Source organism: Scyliorhinus canicula, chromosome 7, assembly GCF_902713615.1.
Source record: "Scyliorhinus canicula chromosome 7, sScyCan1.1, whole genome shotgun sequence".
In the NCBI taxonomy this organism is placed as follows: Eukaryota; Metazoa; Chordata; class Chondrichthyes; order Carcharhiniformes; family Scyliorhinidae; genus Scyliorhinus; species Scyliorhinus canicula.
In genome coordinates, this window is record NC_052152.1 from 196,262,025 (window position 1) to 196,281,865 (window position 19,841).

General features: G+C 49.6%; 1 protein-coding gene and 1 long non-coding RNA gene across 2 annotated transcripts; one reads left to right on the forward strand and one right to left on the reverse strand.

The window, feature by feature from the left end:
- Window positions 1–189: 189 nt before the first annotated feature.
- Window positions 190–19,832, reverse strand: LOC119969667. Its single transcript, XR_005461442.1, has 3 exons — window positions 19,711–19,832; window positions 16,813–16,948; window positions 190–420 (listed from the first exon to the last, which is right to left on the reverse strand). It is a non-coding gene; the product is annotated as an uncharacterized LOC119969667 (long non-coding RNA).
- Window positions 4,998–15,410, forward strand: tp53rk (TP53 regulating kinase). Its single transcript, XM_038803603.1, has 3 exons — window positions 4,998–5,175; window positions 13,038–13,314; window positions 14,759–15,410. The coding sequence occupies exons 2-3, from the start codon at window positions 13,065–13,067 to the stop codon at window positions 15,235–15,237; spliced, it is 729 nt and encodes a 242-aa protein (XP_038659531.1). The 5' UTR covers window positions 4,998–5,175; window positions 13,038–13,064; the 3' UTR covers window positions 15,238–15,410.
- Window positions 19,833–19,841: the final 9 nt, after the last annotated feature.

The following is a 19,841-nucleotide window of genomic DNA, read 5'->3' on the forward strand; positions in this document are numbered from 1 at the left end:
GGGTTCCCTTTCTATGAGAATCGAGAGAAATCCAGTATCCTGTCGCTGGAGCCATTCTGCTCCTCTCTTATAAGAAAACAGGTAACAAGAGCTCATTGAGCCTTCCAGCCAGCGATTAATAACATGCACTAGCCCAATTTATTTAATTGCCTGAGTCAGGCAAATTACAATACATAAAATTACCACTGATTTCTGAAGGCAACAGAGAGAAATCTCCAGTATTTAATAATAAATTTCACAACCTACATTATTCAACCCCAAACAACCAGGTCAACTATTCATTGCTCCATCGGTGTCAGGTTTGTTTTGTTCTGGGGCGCGACACTAATAAATTGTGTGTCGGATGTTCAAAACCCGAAGGAAACTCAGCAGTCTCCAAAAGTGTTTTCTCTGTGTCGCTCTGTTTAGATAATGCAAAATCTGAAATAATAACAGAAAATCTGTAACTAATTGATTCAAAAAAGAATCAGGCAATGTTAAACATTCTTTCATATTCAGTGTGAAAGATTGAAGTTCTGCGCTGTTTAATGTCACAAGACATTTTTTCTTTTTATTCATTAGTATCTTGGGATTGGTGAAGAAAAGCAATTTAATTTGATTGCTGCTTGCTGAAATCTGCCTGTATGTGCGTATGTTGTTTTTTTTATAAATTTAGAGTACCCTATTATTTTTTTTCCAATTGAGGGGCAATTTAGCGTGGCCAATCCACCTAACCTGCACATCTTTGGGTTGTGAGGGTGAAACCCACGCAGACACGGGGAGAATGTGCAAACTCCACACGGACAGTGACCCAGAGCCGGGATCGAACCCAGGTCCTCAGCGCCGTAGGCTGCAATGCTAACCACTGTGCCATGTGCTCCCTATGTGCGTATGTTTTTAAAAATTAAATTGAATTCCTTTTTTTTTCCAATTAAGGGGAAATTTAGCCAATCCACCTACCCTGCACATCTTTTTGGGTTGTGGGGGTGAGATCCAGGCAGACACGGCAGAATGTGCAAACTCCACAAGAACAGTGACCCAGGGCCGGGATCGAACCTGGGACCTCGGCGCCATAAGGCAGCAGTGCTAACCACTGCACCACCGTGCTGCCGCCAGCCCCTCCCCCCCGCCCCCTCCCCATGTGTGCGAATGTGAAAACAATATTGCTTGTGTTATGATGAGAGCAACTAAGTTACTATTTTCTGGATGAACTTGATTGGAAAAATGCAGGAAGGATGTTTTCCTTGGCGGGGGGGGGGGGGGGGGGGGGGGGTTTAGAACGAAGGGTCACAGTCTCAGAATAAGAGGCAGATTAGGAGGAATTTAGTCACTCTGAGGGTTGATTAATCTTTGGAATTCTCTGTCCCAGATGGACTCAGTCGTTGAGTAGTGATGAGACCATCAATTCACGCGGCACGCGGTTAGAAGTGAACAGTGGTTTTAATCGTCCTACAACAGAGCCTGCCTGTGACACGATGAACTCCAGATGAACTGGCAGGCAGGCTCCCAGCATCAATCTTTATACTTCCGGTTAGGGGGGATGAGCCGTGGGTGGAGCCAAGGGTGGAGCCCAGTACAAACTCCCGTACACTCCCAGTGCATCTGCCCCTAGTGGCAGAGCAGCGCAACTGCTCGTGTGCCGAGCTTACAGAGACATAGTAATACAGTGTGAATTACGCTACTGTGATTCACCACAAGTATGTTCAAGATTGAGATTGATAGGTTCCTACATAGCCAAAACTTCAAGGGAGACAGCGATAGTGTAGGAAAATGGGGTTGAAGTGGAAGATCAGCCATGATCTCAACGAATGCTGGACTAGGCTTAAAGAACAAAATGGCCTGCTTCTGCTCCTATTTTGTATGTTCTTTAACCCATCTGACAAATGACTTTTAGAGAGAAAAAAAGGACTGTCCATTCAGTCACTAACACAATGGGGAATCTGGGAATAGAGTGAGAAAGCTTCGAGGTAGAAAATCAGCCAGGATCTTATTGAATGGTGAAGCATTGTGGGGAGCAGTGTGACTAAATCCTTTTTGATGTCCTATATGTCCTGGTCCGGCCTATATATTATTTCAGTTCTACATCAATGTGGCTGATTCTTAACTGCCTTCTGAATTGGCCCAGCATTGACCTCAGATGAGTCAAACCGCCATTAAGAAGATGCCCTCCAGCCAACAAGGGATGGTCAATAAATACCCGTCTTGCCCACAATGCCCACATATTGAGAATGAATTATTTTGCTTCAAAAGGACACAGGTAAGTTGTTGCAGTGGCCAGATAGGTGGAAGGTCAAGTTCAATGTGGAGAAGTGTGAGGTGATGCATGTTGGTCAGAAGAACATGGAGAGACAACATAAAATAAGGAGTAAAATTCTAAAAGGGGTGCAGGACGAGAGTATATATGTGTGTATATCAATGGCAGGACAGATGGAGAGCAGTTAATAAGGCATATAGTATTCTGGCCTTTATTAATAGAGGCAAAGAGTACAAGAGCGAGGAGGTTATGCTGAATTTATACAAGATACTAGTTAGACCACAGCTGCAGTATTGTGTTCAGTTCTGGGTGTCTCACTCTTGGAAGGATGTGAACGTGTCAGAGCGAGTGCAGAAGAGGTTTCCAAGAACAGTTCCAGGGGTGAGAATCTTAGTTATGAGGGCAGATTGGAGAGATTGGGAGTGTCGTCCTTGGAGAGAAGGCTGAGAGGAGATTTGACAGAGAGGTTCAAAATCATGAGGGGGCTGGACGGAGTAGACAGGGAGAAACTGTTCCCGCCCGAAAAAAGATCAGGAGCTAGACGGCACAGATTTAAATTGATTTGCAAAAGAAGCAAATGTGATGTGAGGAAACATTCTTTCACACAAGTGGTTCGGGCTGGAAAGCACCGCCTGGAAGTGTGGTGGATGCAGGTTCAATCCAGGCATTCAAGGGGCGTTAGATGATAGAAACAATGCGCAAGGGTAGAGGGAAAAGGAAGAGGAAAGGCAATAAGTCATGACGCTCATTTGGCGAGCCGGTGCAATAACGATGGGCCAAACGGCCTCCTTCTGCACTGTAACAATTCTGTGACTAAAACAGGAATAGCTTTGTTTCAATAATACCAGTCAGACAATCGCTGTTCTTTTGACAGCTGTCAGTCACTGACTGCTCAAATAGGGTGTTAAATCAAATCAGGCGATAATTCTTGAAGCTTTCTTCACATAATCCTTTCTTTATTGGGCAACAAACAATCTGATGCCAACTGAACACATTGTGATTATACGATTTTATATGTAAACTTTGAATGACAAACATTGGCTCAAATTAAACATATATTGCAAAGAGCAGCTATAATTTTTAGATGTCTTATTTGAAACAGGGACTGTACATTAATTTCTGTAATCTGGTGTAATTTACAGTCTTTGCATTTTCTTCTGTTTAATTTTAATTTTTAATAAACTTAATGTGTCATTGTAACCTGGGGCGTACAATTGTGAGTTTTATTTAACGGACCATTGGCAAGACCTGGAGCTGAACCTGTTATTCCAAGTGTGCAACCCATCAGTACGAATGTGCACTATTCACTCCGATGGACCCTATTCCAAATTAATTTGTGCAAAAGGTCATGTTTCACTTCAGAAAGCACATGTGCTAGGTATGTGATTCACGGTGGTTTAGAAGGGCAATCTCTTTCAGATGTACAGAATTATAAAGATGTTTGATAGTGCAAATACAGAAAAGCTACTTCCTCTGATGTCAAAATCAAGAACAAGAAGATTCAAACTTAAAATTAGAGCTATATCAGTTGGCTCTGAAATTAAAAGCTTTTATCTCCGCATAAATGTTAACTGCATTCACTTGCCAAACGAGGCATGGTGAAATAAGTGGTTCAAACCTGTGTCCAGAAATTCGGTGGGGGGGGGGGGGGGGGGGGGGGGGGGCAGCTCAGCTGAGTATGTCGCAGAGCCGATAGCAAACCAGTTTACTCTTCGTCGGCAGTTTAATAAGGACACGAGGAGTCCACAACGAGTAAAGAACTTCGATTTATTTTCAATAACGGTATTGACGGAACCATCAATTCACGAGACACGTGCTTTAAGATTTGAACAGTGGTTTTAATCTACTTACTACAAAGCCAGCCTGTTACCCGTTGAACTCTCGATGAACTGCAGGCTGGCTCTGGACACGGTTATTTATACAGCAGTCTAGGGGGAGGAGTCGTGGGCGGAGCCAAGGGTGGAGCCCTGTACAAACTCCTGAGCATTCCCAGAGCTACTCCCCCTAGTGGTCGCATAACGCTACTGCGCTTACAATGGTATTGGTTAATACAGTGTGAATTACTAAGTTACATTCACCACAGGTATATACACTTCCTGACCGATGCCTACCAGGTCTCTTCCTGGTTGGTGCCATACTGGCCATCCTTTTATACAATGGGAAATGGAATTCCCCCACCCCCTCAGCGGAAGAGTGCATACTCCGCAAGAACCACGGGGAAGATAATCATTCCCACGCCTTAAGTTCTGTGCGGGATATTGCAGATATGAATATTCTTTCCATGGTTCCAAAGGGAATTTGGGGTCTGTGTACACGGATCACTATGATGTCCTAGTCAGGTACAAACTACCAGACAAGACTTCATATTTATATTTAGAGGATTAGAATGTAAGGGGAAAAAACTCAGAGAGTAGTGGAATAACACGGTAGGGCAGGCAGCATATGTGGAGAGAGAAACACAGTGTTAATGCTTAGAATCCAATAAGACTCTTTTTCAAAACTAATCAAAGCCTTGGTTATATCATATCCGCAGTGCTGTGTACATTTATGGGTCCCACGCCTTAGAAAGGACATGTTGACCTTGGGACATGTGCAGCAGCACAGATTTATCAGGTGTGTGCCAGTGCTCCAAGGTTTAATATTTGGGATATAACTCAAGTTGATTAGTCACGTAACTGCACTGTACTCGGGACAGATGCAAACTCCTGCACTTGAGTGGCAACTGCACGGTGCCAGGATTAAAGATGGCGCCCCCCGTGTCAGCTTCACCTAGCCGCGGTGGGTGCCGGGATACTGGAGGACCGCCTCGGGACCTTCCTCCCACTCCCGGTGCGCACAAGGGAGTATGTGCAGGGTCAGCGGCTGACCTTTCACTCCCCTAGCCTCGAGCCGCTGGGAAAGCTTTCCTTTGGAATAAATCGGCGCAGAATAGACAAGACAAGGTGAGGCACCGCGCGCGCGCGGGGCAGGAGGGGCACAGGAGGGCACAGGAGGGGAGGGGAGTGGGGGGAGGGCACAGGAGGGGAGTGGGGGGAGGGCACAGGAGGGGAGGGGTGGGGGGAGGGCACAGGAGGGGAGGGGTGGGGGGAGGGCACAGGAGGGGAGGGGAGGGGTGGGGGGAGGGCACAGGAGGGGAGTGGGGGGGAGGGCACAGGAGGGGAGTGGGGGGGGAGGGCACAGGAGGGGAGTGGGGGGGGGAGGGCACAGGAGGGGAGTGGGGGGGAGGGCACAGGAGGGGAGTGGGGGGGGGGAGGGCACAGGAGGGGAGTGGGGGGGGAGGGCACAGGAGGGGAGGGGTGGGGGGAGGGCACAGGAGGGGAGGGGTGGGGGGGAGGGCACAGGAGGGGAGTGGGGGGGGGGGGGGGGCACAGGAGGGGAGTGGGGGGGGAGGGCACAGGAGGGGAGGGGGGGGGGAGGGCACAGGAGGGGAGGGGTGGGGGGAGGGCACAGGAGGGGAGGGGTGGGGGGAGGGCACAGGAGGGGAGGGGTGGGGGGGAGGGCACAGGAGGGGAGGGGGGGGAGGGGCACCGTAGGTGGCAAGGGGGGGGGGAGGGCACGGAGGAGGGGTGGGGGGGATGCACAGGAGGGGAGGGGTGGGGGGAGGGCAAGGAGGGGAGTGGGGGGAGGGCACAGGAGGGGAGGGGTGGGGGGAGGGCACAGGAGGGGAGTGGGGGGAGGGCCACAGGAGGGGAGGGTGGGGGGAGGGCACAGGAGGGGTGGGGTGGGGGGAGGGCACAGGAGGGGAGGGGTGGGGGGAGGGCAGCAGGAGGGGTGGGTGGGGGGAGGGCACAGAGGGAGGGGTGGGGGGAGGGCACAGGAGGGGAGGGTGGGGGGAGGCACAGGAGGGGTGGGGTGGGGGGAGGGCACAGGAGGGGAGGGGTGGGGGGAGGGCACAGGAGGGGTGGGGTGTGGTGGGGGAGGGCACAGGAGGGGGGGGGGGGAGGGCACAGGAGGGGAGGGGAGGGGGGAGGGCACAGGAGGGGAGGGGAGGGCACAGGAGGGGTAGTGGGGGTACAAGAAGGGGAGTGGAGGGTATGAGGGGAAGAAGATGGTCCGGGAGGGACAGTAAAGGAGGCATGCTTAATGAAACCCGCCATGTCATTGATCCAGGTCTCCACGCTTGGGGGGCCTCGCATCCTTCCATTGTAGCAAGATCCTTCGCCGGGCTACTAGGGATGCAAAGGCCAGCACACCGGCCTCTTTCGCCTCCTGCACTCCCGGCTCCACCCCAACCCCAAAAATCGCGAGTCCCCATCCTGGCTTGACCCTGGATCCCACCACCCTCGACACTGTCCTCGCCACCCCCTTCCAGAACTCCTCCAGCGCCGGGCATGCCCAGAACATATGGGCATGGTTCGCTGGACTCCCCGAGCACCTGACACACCTGTCTTCACCCCCAAAGAACCTACTCATCCTTGTCCCAGTCATGTGGGCCCGGTGCAGCACCTTGAATTGGATGAGGCTAAGCCGCGCACACGAGGAGTAAGAATTAACCCTCTCCAGGGCATCAGCCCATGTCCTGTCTTCGACCTGTTCCCCCAGTTCCCCCTCCCACTTAGCTTTCAGCTCCTCTACTGACGCCTCCTGCATAACCTTGTAGATATCAGATATCTTCCCCTCTCCGACCCAGACCCCCGAAAGCACCCTGTCGCTCACCCCCCTCGCGGGAAGCGAAGGGAATCCCTCCACCTGCTGCCTAGCAAATGCCTTTACCTGCAGATACCTGAACATGTTCCCCGGGGGGAGCCCAAATTTCTCCTCCAACTCCCCCAGGCTCGCAAACCTCCCATCAATAAACAGGTCGCTCAGCTGTCTGATGCCCGCTCTGTACCAACCCTGAAATCCCCCATCAATGTTCCCGGGGACGAACCTATGGTTCCCCCTTAACGGAGCCTCCATCGAGCCCCCCACTTCTCCCCTATGTCGCCTCCACTGCCCCCAAATCTTGAGGGTAGCCGCCACCACCGGACTCGTGGTATACCACGTAGGAGGGAGCGGCCACGGCGCCGTTACCAGGGCCCCCAGGCTTGTATCTCCACAGGACGCCCTCTCCATCCGTTTCCATGCTGCCCCCTCCCCCTCCATTACCCACTTGCGCACCATCGACACATTGGCCGCCCAATAATACCCCGAGAGATTGGGTAACGCCAGCCCCCCCCCCCCCCCCCCATCTCTACCCCGCTCCAAGAAGACCCTCTTCACCCTCGGGGTCCCATGCGCCCAAACAAAGCTCATGATGCTGCTCGTAACCCTTCTAAAAAAGGCCCTAGGGATAAAGATGGGCAAACACTGAAAAAGGAACAAGAACCTCGGGAGAACCGTCATTTTGACGGACTGCACTCTACCCGCCAACGATAGCGGCACCATGTCCCACCTTTTAAATTCCTCTTCCATCTGCTCCACCAGCCTGGTAAAATTAAGCTTATGGACAGTCCCCCAACTCCTGGCCACCTGCACCCCCAGGTATCTGAAACTCTTCACTGCCCTCTTAAATGGGAGTCTCCCAATTCCCTCCTCCTGATCACCCGGGTGTACTACAAATACCTCACTCTTGCCTAAATTTAACTTATAGCCCGAGAAGCCCCCAAATTCGGCTAACAGCTCCATCACCCCCGGCATTCCCCCTTCTGGATCCGCCACATACAACAGCAGGTCGTCCGCACACAGCGATACACGATGTTCCTCCCCACCCCGCACCAGACCCCTCCATCTCCCTGACTCCCTCAACGCCATAGCCAAAGGTTCAATCGCCAGTGCAAAGAGCAAGGGGGACAGGGGGCACCCCTGCCTGGTCCCACGGTAGAGCCTAAAGTACTCCGATCTCCTTTCATTTGTAACTACACTCGCCATCGGAGCCGCGTAGAGCAGCCTCACCCATTTGATGAATCCCTCCCCGAATCCGAACCGCTCCAGCACCTCCCACAGGTACCCCCACTCAACTCTATCAAACGCTTTCTCCGCATCCAGCGCCACCACTATCTCCGCCTCCCCCTCCACTGCCGGCATCATAATAACATTTAGCAGTCTCCGCACATTCGTGTTGAGCTGCCGTCCCTTGACAAATCCTGTCTGATCCTCATGTATCACCCCTGGCACACAGTCCTCTATCCTGGTGGCCAGGATCTTCGCCAGCAACTTAGCGTCAACATTGAGGAGCGAGATAGGCCTGTATGATCCACACTGCAAGAGGTCCTTATCCCGCTTTAGGATCAGAGAGATCAGTGCCCGCGACATCGTCGGGGGCAAAGCCCCCCCCCCTTCCCATGCCTCATTGAAAGCTCGCACCAACAGGGGGCCCACCAGATCCGCATATTTTTTATAAAATTCCACCGGGAACCCGTCCGGCCCCGGCGCCTTACCTGACTGCATTTGTCCAATCCCCCTGACTAGCTCCTCCAACTCTATCGGCGCCCCCAGCCCCTCTACCAGCTCCTCTTGAACCCTTGGGAACCGTAGCCTGTTCATGAAGCTCTGCATCCCCCCTCTCCCCATCGGAGGTTCTGACCGGTACAGTTCCTCGTAGAAGTCCCTAAAGACCCCATTTACTTCTGTCCCCTTCTGCACTACATTCCCACCCCTATCCGTCACTCCACCAATTTCCCTAGCTGCATCTCGCCTGCGGAGCTGATGCGCCAACATCCTGCTTGCCTTCTCCCCATACTCATATACCGTGCCCTGTGACCTCCTCCACTGTGTCTCCGCCTTTCTGGTGGTCAACAAGTCAAATTTGGCCTGCAAACTGCGCCGTTCCCCCAGTAACCCCTCCTCCGGTGCCTCCGCAAATCTCCTGTCCACATCCAGGAGCTCTCCCACCAGTCTCTCCCTCTCCTTCCTCTCCCTCCTTTCCCTATGGGCCCGGATGGAGATCAGCTTTCCCCGGATCACTGCTTTCAGAGCCTCCCAGACCATCCCCACCTGGACCTCCCCCGTATCATTGGTATCAAGATACCCCTCAATACTTCCCCGGACCCTCCTACACATCTCCTCATCAGCCAGCAGCCCCACATCCAGGCGCCAGAGCGGGCGCTGGTCCCGCGCCTCCCCCATCTCCAGATCAACCCAGTGCGGAGCATGGTCTGAAATTGCTATGGCCGAATACTCTGCATCCTGCACCTTCGGGATCAATCCCCTGCTCAGGATGAAAAAATCTATTCGGGAATAGACCCTATGGACATGGGAGAAAAAGGAATACTCCCGCGGTCTCGGCCTCCCAAACCTACAGGGATCCACCCCTCCCATCTGGTCCATAAACCCCCTCAGCACTCTGGCCGCCGCCGGTCTCCTACCCGTCCTTGAACTGGACCGGTCCAGTGGGGGATCCAGCACTGTGTTAAAGTCTTCCCCCATGATCAGGCCCCCTGCCTCCAGGTCCGGAATGCGGCCCAACAAGCGCCTCATGAAGCCGGCATCATCCCAATTCGGGGCATATACATTAACCAGCACCACCTTCTCTCCCTGCAGCCTACCCTTCACCATAATATATCTGCCCTCCTTGTCCGACACCACCTCAGCCGCCTCGAACGCCACCCTCTTCCCCACCAGGATCGCCACCCCCCGGTTCTTCGCGTCCAATACTGAGTGAAAAACCTGCCCCACCCACCCCTTCCTCAGACGAACCTGGTCCGCCACCTTCAAGTGGGTCTGCTGGAGCATAGCCACGTCCGCCTTCAGCCCCTTCAGATGAGAAAATACCCTGGTTCTCTTAACCGGCCCATTCAGCCCCCTCACGTTCCAGGTAATCAGCCGAATCAGAGAGCAACCTGCCCTTCTCCCCCGCCGGCTAGCCATAGCTTATCGACTGCTCGCTCCAGGCCAGCTCGCCCCGCCTGACCCGTTCCCCATGGCGATAACGCCTCTCCTCTACCCCCCCCGGCCCAGGCTAGGACCCCACCTAGCCGCGACGCACCCTCCATGGTACTTCCGTGAGTCAGCTGACTTCTGCTGACCCGGCAGCTCCTGCCAAAACCCATCTCCTCCCAGCATGTGGTCATCCCCCTCTTGCCACACCTCCTTGGCACCGCTTCAGCGTGGGAAAGAAAACCAGTAGAGGCCACGCCCCCACCTCCAGCTCCGCCCCCCCTGCCCCGCAGCGCGGACAACCAGAGGAAAGCCCGCGCTTTCACACTGCCACACCCCACCCTTCCGACGCAGCTCCTCAAAATCCAGTTTCACCCCAACCCCCGGCCCCGTACAGAAGAGAACATATAAAGCACATACCCCCAACGTTCCCCACATACCGCACACCCATACCCAACAGACAAACCCACCTGGAAACAGAGCAAAAAGAAAAGCAGCATAAAAAAAAACATGCCAAAATTGAAGAACAGCAACAGGGAAACAGCAACGGCCATAGTGTGTCCCCAGATCCTAGTTCGAGTCCAGCTTCTCCGCCTGTACAACGGCCCACGCCTCCTCCGGGGACTCGAAGTAGTGGTGCCAGTCCTTAAATGTCATACACAGACGCGCAGGCTGCAGCATTCCAAATCTGACCTGCTTGGCATGCAGCACCGCCTTCGTCCGGTTGAACCCGGCCCTCCGCTTTGCCACCTCCGCACTCCAGTCCTGGTAGATTCGCACTACCGAATTCTCCCACTTGCTGCTCCTCTCTTTCTTGGCCCAGCGCAGCACACACTCCCGGTCACTAAATCGATGGAACCGCACCAGCACCGCCCGCGGGGGTTCATTTGCCTTAGGCCTCCTGGCCAGCACTCTGTGAGCTCCCTCAAGCTCCAGGGGCAAATGGAAGGACCCCGCTCCCATCAACGAGCTCAACATCATGGTCACGTACCACGGGAGATCCGACCCCTCCAGCCCCTCCGCCAGGCCCAGGATCCTCAAATTCTTTCGCCTCATGCGAACGTCCAGCTCCTCCAAGCGATCTTGCCACTTTTTGTGAAGTGCCTCGTGCAACTCCACTTTCCCCACGAGGCCCACGGCCTCCTCCTCTCGCTCAGCGGCCTGCTGCTGCAACTCCCGGATAGACACCTCCTGGGCCGCCTGAGCTCCAAGCAGCTTGTTGGTAGTCGCATTCAGTGAGTCCAGCAACTCAGCCTTCAGCTCCGCAAAACAGCGCAGAAGAGCAGCTTGCTGCTCCTGCGCCCACTTCCACCAGTCCTCAGGTGTTCCGCCGGCCGCCATTTTGTCCTTCTTCCCCCGCTTTTCTTGTGGAGCTGCTGCAGCCTTTTCCTTTGCCCCACCCCGGGTGAGCACCATAAATTATGGTGAATGCTCCTCTAGACACCTTCCCCCACCGGGATTCGTCGAGACAGCGCCGTTTGGGGCCCTCAAATCGGCCCAAAAGTCCTTAAGTAGCGGGAGCTGCAGCCGCACCTGCAAAGCCGGTTTTCTGACTGCTCCACTCCTAGTCCAGGCCATCCACCGGTGGAGAATCTGAGAAGGAGTGTTCCCACACGGGGAAAATTCCAAACAGCACTACTGCGAGCCCTTAAAAGAGCCCCACAGTCCGAAAATAGTGGGAGCCACTGAACGTGCGGCTTAGCTCCGCATCACCGCTACCGGAAGTCCGTCTCCGCTTCTTCAATGGCCTTGGTGAGATCTTTTCACAGTTCTTCCCTCTGCTGCTAGAATTCAGCTTTCATAAAGGCCCTCAGGTCAGCTTGAGATCTATAAGCTGGCCCTTCCCCCGCTAGCATGCTTGCAGAGGCTTTTGTTTGTTGCTGTTCAGACAAATCTTGCACTGTTTCTGAGGGTCTGATAACCAGGAAACATCCTATTCCTGGGGGAAAATACTCCTTGAACATTCACCCACGCCTTTTCATCGAAATTCCAACCCGTGCTGCCCAAAAAAGAGCTCTTTTCTGCAACCTTAGGCAGGAGCTGCCTCTGTGTGCTCACTCACTTCATGATGCACACCGGAAGTCCAAAAATCAAGGATTAAAATGCTTTTAATTTAAAGAATCAGGCTGCACCATCTTTTGGCAGCTATTTTTGATTTGCTTACCAATATATTAATTTCAATAATGCTGAATTGCAACATCTAACAAAAGTAATGCATCTCTTCCCAGGCTCTGTAAATAAAAATCAGAATTTCCCATCGCTTTCTCCAATCAAAGGGATAGTCTTTGCTGATGGCTCAGTTGGTAACTTGCGCTGTGTGGTGTGGACTGTAAATGCACTGTGTTTAATCCATGGTCTGTGCTCAAGTCAGCTAAGTTTGGCCAAATTGACATTTAGCGTTGAACACTTCACTTCAATGTTAGGTTAGAGGAATTCTTATGGAAGCAACGAGCTTCTGATTGTTCCCCAATAACCCTTTGTTGAAATTGGACTAGTGTGTACTGATGGGCTAGAACAGGGTTGTGCTTGTGCAATTCTTTCTAATGGTCAAAAAGGCTAGCTCACTAGCCTCACAACTGGGTAACGTATTGGAATGTTACCCATGAATCTTGAGATTGTGGGGCGGCACGGTGGCGCAGTGGTTAGCACTGCTGCCGAGGACCCAGGTTCGATCCCGGCCCCGGGTCACTGTCCATGTGGAGTTTGCACATTCTCCCCATGTCTGCGTGAAAAAGACCTTGACCACTTGGATTTGATGCTCAACATGTTGGGAATGTTTAATACCATGACTGGATGTCAGAAGTAGAAAAATATTCTATTTTGCAGCACTGCCATCTTTAATTTTGATCATGTGAATTCACAACACGTAAACTTGGGGAGCATGCTGTGAACAGGGATGAAAACATTTGGTTTCCCCACTTTGTAGTACAATGAAAGAGAAAACACTGCAGCACCTTCTGTTGTAGCTTTGCTTCACCGTTTTCCTGCGTTCTGACTTTAATTGCAGACTTTCCTTTGAGCTTCCCACACTGCGATGGCAGAAACTCCGCAGCAGGGTGACCCGGAAACACTCGGGAGGCTGCGGGTCCAAGACTTCCTTCAACATTTCCAGATGGTCAAACAAGGTGCCGAGGCCAAAATCTACAGGGGTGATTTCCTTGGGAAGCCAACCATTGTGAAGGAGAGATTCCCCAAATCCTATCGACACGCTGCTCTGGACAAGAAGCTCACACATCGCAGGACGATTCAGGAAGTACGTTCTATCCTCAGGTGCAGGAAAGCTGGTGAGTGTGTATTACGGGGGATTTTTCTCCAGAATAAAATGATGGAAGACCATCAACATCTTAAAGGAAACCAGTGGTTAACGCTTCAGATGGAAACTCCGATTAATTTTAGACTTTCAGCAGTTCTTTCCATTTCAAAAAGCCATACTTTAAGGATTATCTTTTCTCTCAACAATTTTGTTCCATGTTCAGTACACTGCTTATTTCTCTCGAGTAAACATTGAGAAATTGAGATTCACGTTTTTGGCCTTGGGAGTTCGGGAGACCATAGAACAATCCAACCATAGAACAGTACAGCACAGAACAGGCCCTTCGGCCCTCGATGTTGTGCTGAGCAATGATCACCCTACTTAAACCCACGTAACCCGTATACCCGTAACCCAACAATCCCCCCATTAACCTTACACTACGGGCAATTGAGACTGGATGAGTGCAATCGGATATACAGAAATAAAGAAAGACTTGAGTATATAATATATTTATATATATCATTCAAAGTCACAGGGTACACTAAAGTGCTTTGCAGCCAAAGCATTATGTATTTTTTGAAGTGGAGTCTCTGTTGTGATGTTGAATGAAGTAATAATTTTCCACCCATTGATTTATAATGGGAAGAAAATCACGGATCGAGCAACACCATGGCTGAAAATCTCAGCCTGTGTCTCCAGAGTCTAGATCCAGAATCTAGAAACCGATATAGTCGGTTTTAGTGGGCAGATGCTTAGACTTTGTTTTGACAGATACGTTAACTTAAATAAACTGATGAACACCTATGTTTGTGAGCAAAGAAGCCTCACTTGAAAGTAGTGTGTTCGTCTGTAACCAAGCCAAACACAATTTTGAGGCTTGGGAACCTTACTGCAGTTTTGCAGATGTGATCTGACTAATTACCAACAGCACAGAGATCTGTAGCAATGTTATTGCAGTAATCCAGTTTAAGTTTAAAAGAAAATGTAGCTTGAATCTCTCTTTAATCAAAATCCTAAATCACAATTCTATGTAAGATGAATCTAAAACTCCCCCAGAAGCTCAGTCAGAGCAGTGCATAATGGGGTTATAAATTGAAATGCATTCAATCTTCAGCTTCTGCCATGTCAGTTGATGTGCGCCCACTGTGACAGAAGCAGAACAACCCACTTTGTTTCAGCTAGACCAGTGAAAGGAAGATTGGTTAGGATTCATGGCCCTGACCTCTAACTGCTAGAAAGTGGGTGCAAGTTAACATTGGGTGGGAGAATATCGGGGTATGCTATGATGCCCCATATAATCAAACAGCCTTCCTTCACTCTGCATTCGCACGCGCACTTTAGTACTTGGACACAGTAGCAGAGAAGTGACTGAAAACTCTCAAAACATATTCCAGCAGGAGTCAAACCTTCCATGAGATGAGGACCAAGTTAAAGCAAAATATGTAGAAAGTCATTTTTCTTCTTTTTATTTCTAGGTATTGCAACCCCTGTGGTGTATTTTGTGGATTACAATGCAAATTGCATCTACCTCGAAGATTTAGTTGGGGCTATAACTGTCCGTGACTATATAGCCTCCAAACAGAAGTCTGCAACAGACGCAGCAAAGCTGTTTCCCTTGGCAGAAAGAATTGGTCAGATCCTGGCGAAAATGCACGATGAGGATGTTGTCCACGGAGACCTCACTACCTCAAACATAATGATACGGCAGCCTGAGGAGGAGTTGAGTTTGGTGCTGATAGACTTTGGCCTGAGTTTCACCTCCGCTTTGCCGGAGGATAAAGGAGTCGACCTTTATGTTTTGGAAAAGGCTTTCCTGAGCAGTCACCCCAACACAGAAAATGTGTTCAAAATCGTCCTTAAGAGCTACTCTACCGCTTCTAAAAAGTCAGCTCCCGTGATAAAGAAACTTGATGAGGTTCGACAGAGGGGGAGAAAGAGATCCATGGTTGGATAGCCAAAGTATTTTATTTTAATTAAAATATTTGACTTTTTTCCTAATTTTTACTTTCAAAGGCTTTGTCAAAATATATAACAAAATAAAAGTCTGTGATATTTTTGAGTTCAATATTTTAAAATCAGTTGGTGCGGCTACTGATGGGTGGATTAAAAGTGGTCCTTTATTCTTGATTCTTAATTTGTTGTCTTCTGCCTTTCCCATCCCTTTCATTCTACACATCGCTCTGTGCAAAAGAGGACATGTCTGAGGGAAAGTAGTCAAAAGTAATTCCGATTGCTAAAACAGCAAATTGCAAACCAAGAAACGCTTTATCAGTTGTCAAGGTAATTGCATGTATGAGAGTTATTTTTAAATATTCCTTTGTGGGATGTGGGCTTCGCTGGCTGGATCAGAATGTATTGCCCTTGAGAACGTGATAGTGAGCTGCCTTCTTGACCTGCTGCAGTCCTTGTGTTGTAGGTACACCCACGTTGCTGTTAGGAGGGGATTCATAGAACATACAGTGCAGAAGGAGGCCATTCGGCCTATCGAGTCTGCACCGACACACTTAAGCCCTCACTTCCACCCTATACCCATAACCCCTCCTAAACGTTTTGGATACTAAGGGCAATTTAGCATAGCCAAACCATCTAACCTGCACGTCTTTAGACTGTGGGAGGAAACCGGAGCACCCGGAGGAAACCCACGGAGACACTGGGAGAACATGCAGACTCCGCACAGACAGTGTCCCAGCGGGGAATCGTACCAAGGACCCTGGCGCTGTGAAGCCACAATGCTATCCATTGTGCTACTGTGCTGCCCTTGGATTCCTTGGATGTTGACCCAGTGACCTTGTGACGAAACGGCAATATATTCCCAAGTTAAGGTGGTGTGAGGCTTTTCACAGTAACTTCATTGCAGTGTTAATGTCAGCCACTTGTGACAATAAAGATTATTAATTATGGGATTATGGATTTCAAACTGCCCAAACTCGGTTTTTGTATATTCTTACTTATAAACTTGGGAGTTGAAAGACCAATAGATAACCCAGTGCATAATCCAGATCCCCATAATTTTGACCGAGTCATCCAGACTCAAAATGTTAGCTCCCTTTTCTCTCCACAGATTCAGTCAGACCTGCTGTGATTGCCCAGTATTTTCTGTTTTTGTTTCAGATTCCAGCATCTGCAGTCATTTGCTTTTATCCCCATAATTTTTGTTTCAGTGGAAAATGTGGTCGTTTGACTCATAAGAATTGCCATATCTGCCATACAAAACTCTTATACCTGTTCCCATGACCATGAGCGCACAACCCTTTCATCTCAGCAATGTAGGTTTGAATTTTACCAGGATTGAATAAATGTTCTCTGATTTTGGCTGTCAGAGATTTCATGGTTTCCACCAAGGTGCTTATTAGGAACGTGACTGCAAAGTACAAAATTGCCCTAATTTAGTGTCAGAGAGATTTACAACACAGAAAGAGGCCCTTTGGCCCATCGTGTCTGCGTCGGCCATCAATCACCAACCCATTCTAACCCCATTTTCCAGCACTTGCCCCATGCCCTTGTATGCTATGGCGTTTCAAATGCTCACCTTAATTCTTGTATTTAAATTGGCTGGACTCACATTTGCTGCGAGGATGGGGAGATGGTGACGTAATGATAATGTCACTGGAGTCGGGGGCATGGTTTCAGATCCCACCACGGTAGTTGGCGTGAATATAAAATCACTGCAAGGATATTTTATTCCGATTACTCACAATTTTTTTGTATTCACAGCAAAAAGATAATTTCCAAAAACAGGACAAGCCTTTATGAACTGATCCAGCAAGCTTATACAGTGCTAGTGAAATACCATGTCAGACAACTATTAACGTTTAGGTACAGTTTGTCACACTGGAGACTACACAGGTGGTTACCATCTTTCCTGTTAAAAAGGATTGTCAGATTTAAAATATTCATATTTATTTTCAAGTAAAGATAATGTACAATTCAGTAAGGCACAAGGAGATATGTTTTTTAAAATAAATTTACAGTATCCAATTTTTTTTCCAATTAGAAGACAATTTAGCATGGCCAATCAACCTAACCTGCGCACCTTTTTGGGTTGTGGGGGTGAAACCCATGTAGACACAGGGAGAATGTGCAAACTCCACAAGGACAGTGGCCCGGGGCCAGGATCGAATGCGTGTTCTCAGCGCCGTGTGGCAGCAGTGCTAACCATTACGCCACCGTGCCACACAGGGGGATATTAACACTTTAAAATAATATATATCAGTTAACAAGGAATTAAAATGTTATTTTCTAAAATGCACTTGCAGTTTATTATCCAAATGTTTTTAAATGAAACAATGTGGAGCTTCAGGGATCCAATGCTATAAGGTGACACAATTTATGTTTCAGTCTGTGGAGTACTTGTGCCAATTCTAGACACTACTGAAGCTGTTGAAAAAGCTCTGCAGTGTGTATTTCAACCAGAACATCTTTGAATAAGGAGCTGTCAGTCAGTCCAATTTAAAGGGACAACACAAGGAGGTGTTTTTACTCCATGTTGATCAAATTGGCAGTCACCCAATACTTGTTAATAATTTAAACAGTACATGCTTTGAATTACCCCTACAAAGATCCCCTGATGTTCAGCCACTTAGAATGTTTGTAACATGTTTATACCTTCAATGAAAATCAAGTCACCATGCAATAGGATCACAATGTCTGCTGGTTTACTTGAAACCTTCCAATAGTTAGCATCGCAGTTATCAATTGTTCCGGCCACCTGAATTGCAACTTAAAATATTTCACTGTGCATTGTGAGGGTCCTTCTTGCTAATTCCCTTATTTCCCCTTTCTTTTATTTTGCTGTTGCACTTTTGATCTAAGGATGATTGATGGACATCTCACTTTAAGGCAAGCAGCCTGTATGAAGCCTGTACCTTTTTTTAAATTTAGAGGACCCAATTCTTTTGTTTTCTAATTAAGGGGCCATTTAGCATGGCCAATCCACCTATCCTGCACATCTTTTGGGTTGTGGGAGCGAAACCCACGCAGACACAGGGAGAATGTGCAAACACCACACAGTGACCCAGGGCCGGGATTCGAACCCGGGTCCTCAGCGACGTAGGCAGCAATGCTAAGCACTGTACCACCGTACTGCCCCTGAAGCCTGTATGTTTAATTCAAACAGAAGAATCCGGAAGGCTATGCTGGTTTAAACTGGAGATTTCATACTGGTCCATATCAGTGAGGACTCTGTTTGATTGATTGGCTGGTGGCCAATGAATTGGCACACAAAGGTGTGCTCTGCCCAGTAACAGGTGATGATTGGATATTATTTACTGTAAGGCTTTTCAGAGTCTCGAGGTCCCAGGATGTGGAGATGCCGGCGTTGGACTGGGGTGAGCACAGTAAGAAGTCTTACAACACCAGGTTAAAGTCCAACAGGCTTGTTTCAAGCACTAGCTTTCGGAGCACAGCTCCTTCACCTGAGGAAGGAGCAGTGCTCCGAAAGCTAGTGTTTGAAACAAACCTGTTGGACTTTAACCTGGTGTTGTAAGACTTCTTGAGGTCCCAGTGAAGAGATCCAACTAACTCTCTCCTGAAAGATCCAGCTAATTCTGTGCGGTCTGACTCTCCAGGAAGTCTCTGGGTTGTGTTCTCGAGACTGCAGAGATCTGAAGTCAAACCACCGGCTGAAGGCAAAGTTTGATGTAAAATAGTCTCTCCAGAAAGATAGGAGGCCTAAATGTGGATCTCGAGGTGAAGGCCCAGTTTGATGAGGAATAAGGTATTTCTCCAGAAAGCCTGTTGCCTGTGAGTACTGCCTTTGCTAAACTGCAGGGATCTTGAATGAATTATTCTACAAAGGCCCTGACTGGCGGCAAACCAAAGACTCTAATCTGCAAGCTTGCTGTGAAGAAAGTGTGCTAAAAGAGCTACCATCGGAAGGAAGGACCCTTAACTTTTGACTTTCATCCTTATTTTTCAACCCTCACCTCCTACCTCTGTGTTCATCTGTCTTGTGGGTAGAGGGTGCGACAGTTAAAGTGGGTGGTTGACCTGTCCATTATCCAGTTCTATTCATAATAATCATAATCTTTATTATTGTCACAAGTAGGCTTATATTATATATAATCTTTATTATCACAAGTAGGCTACATTAACACTGCAATGAAGTTACTGTGAAAATCCCCTCGTCGCCACACTCTGCCACCTGTTTCGGGTACAGAGAGGGAGAATTCAGAATGTCCAATTCACCTAACCGCCCGTGTTTCGGGAGAAAACCGGAGCACCTGGAGCAATCCATCCAGCCAAGGAGAAGTGCAGACTCCACAGTGACCCAAGCGGGAATCAAACCTGGGTCCCTGGAATCTGCACGTTCTCCGTGGCTGCATGGGGTTCTCCGTGGCTGCATGGGTTTCTCCAGGTGCTCCGGTTTTCTCCCGAAACTGTTAATTGATGAGTATGAGGAGCCACGCAATGGTATTCTACGCCTTACGTCTTGTGAAGGGGAGATGAAAGAAATTGCCAGAGAGTGGAGTGACATGCCCGGCTGGCAGAGGGAAGATGGCGGCGCCCAGGCCGGCACCAACGCCCCCGCGGGGCTGCCGGGATACTGGAGGACCCCCC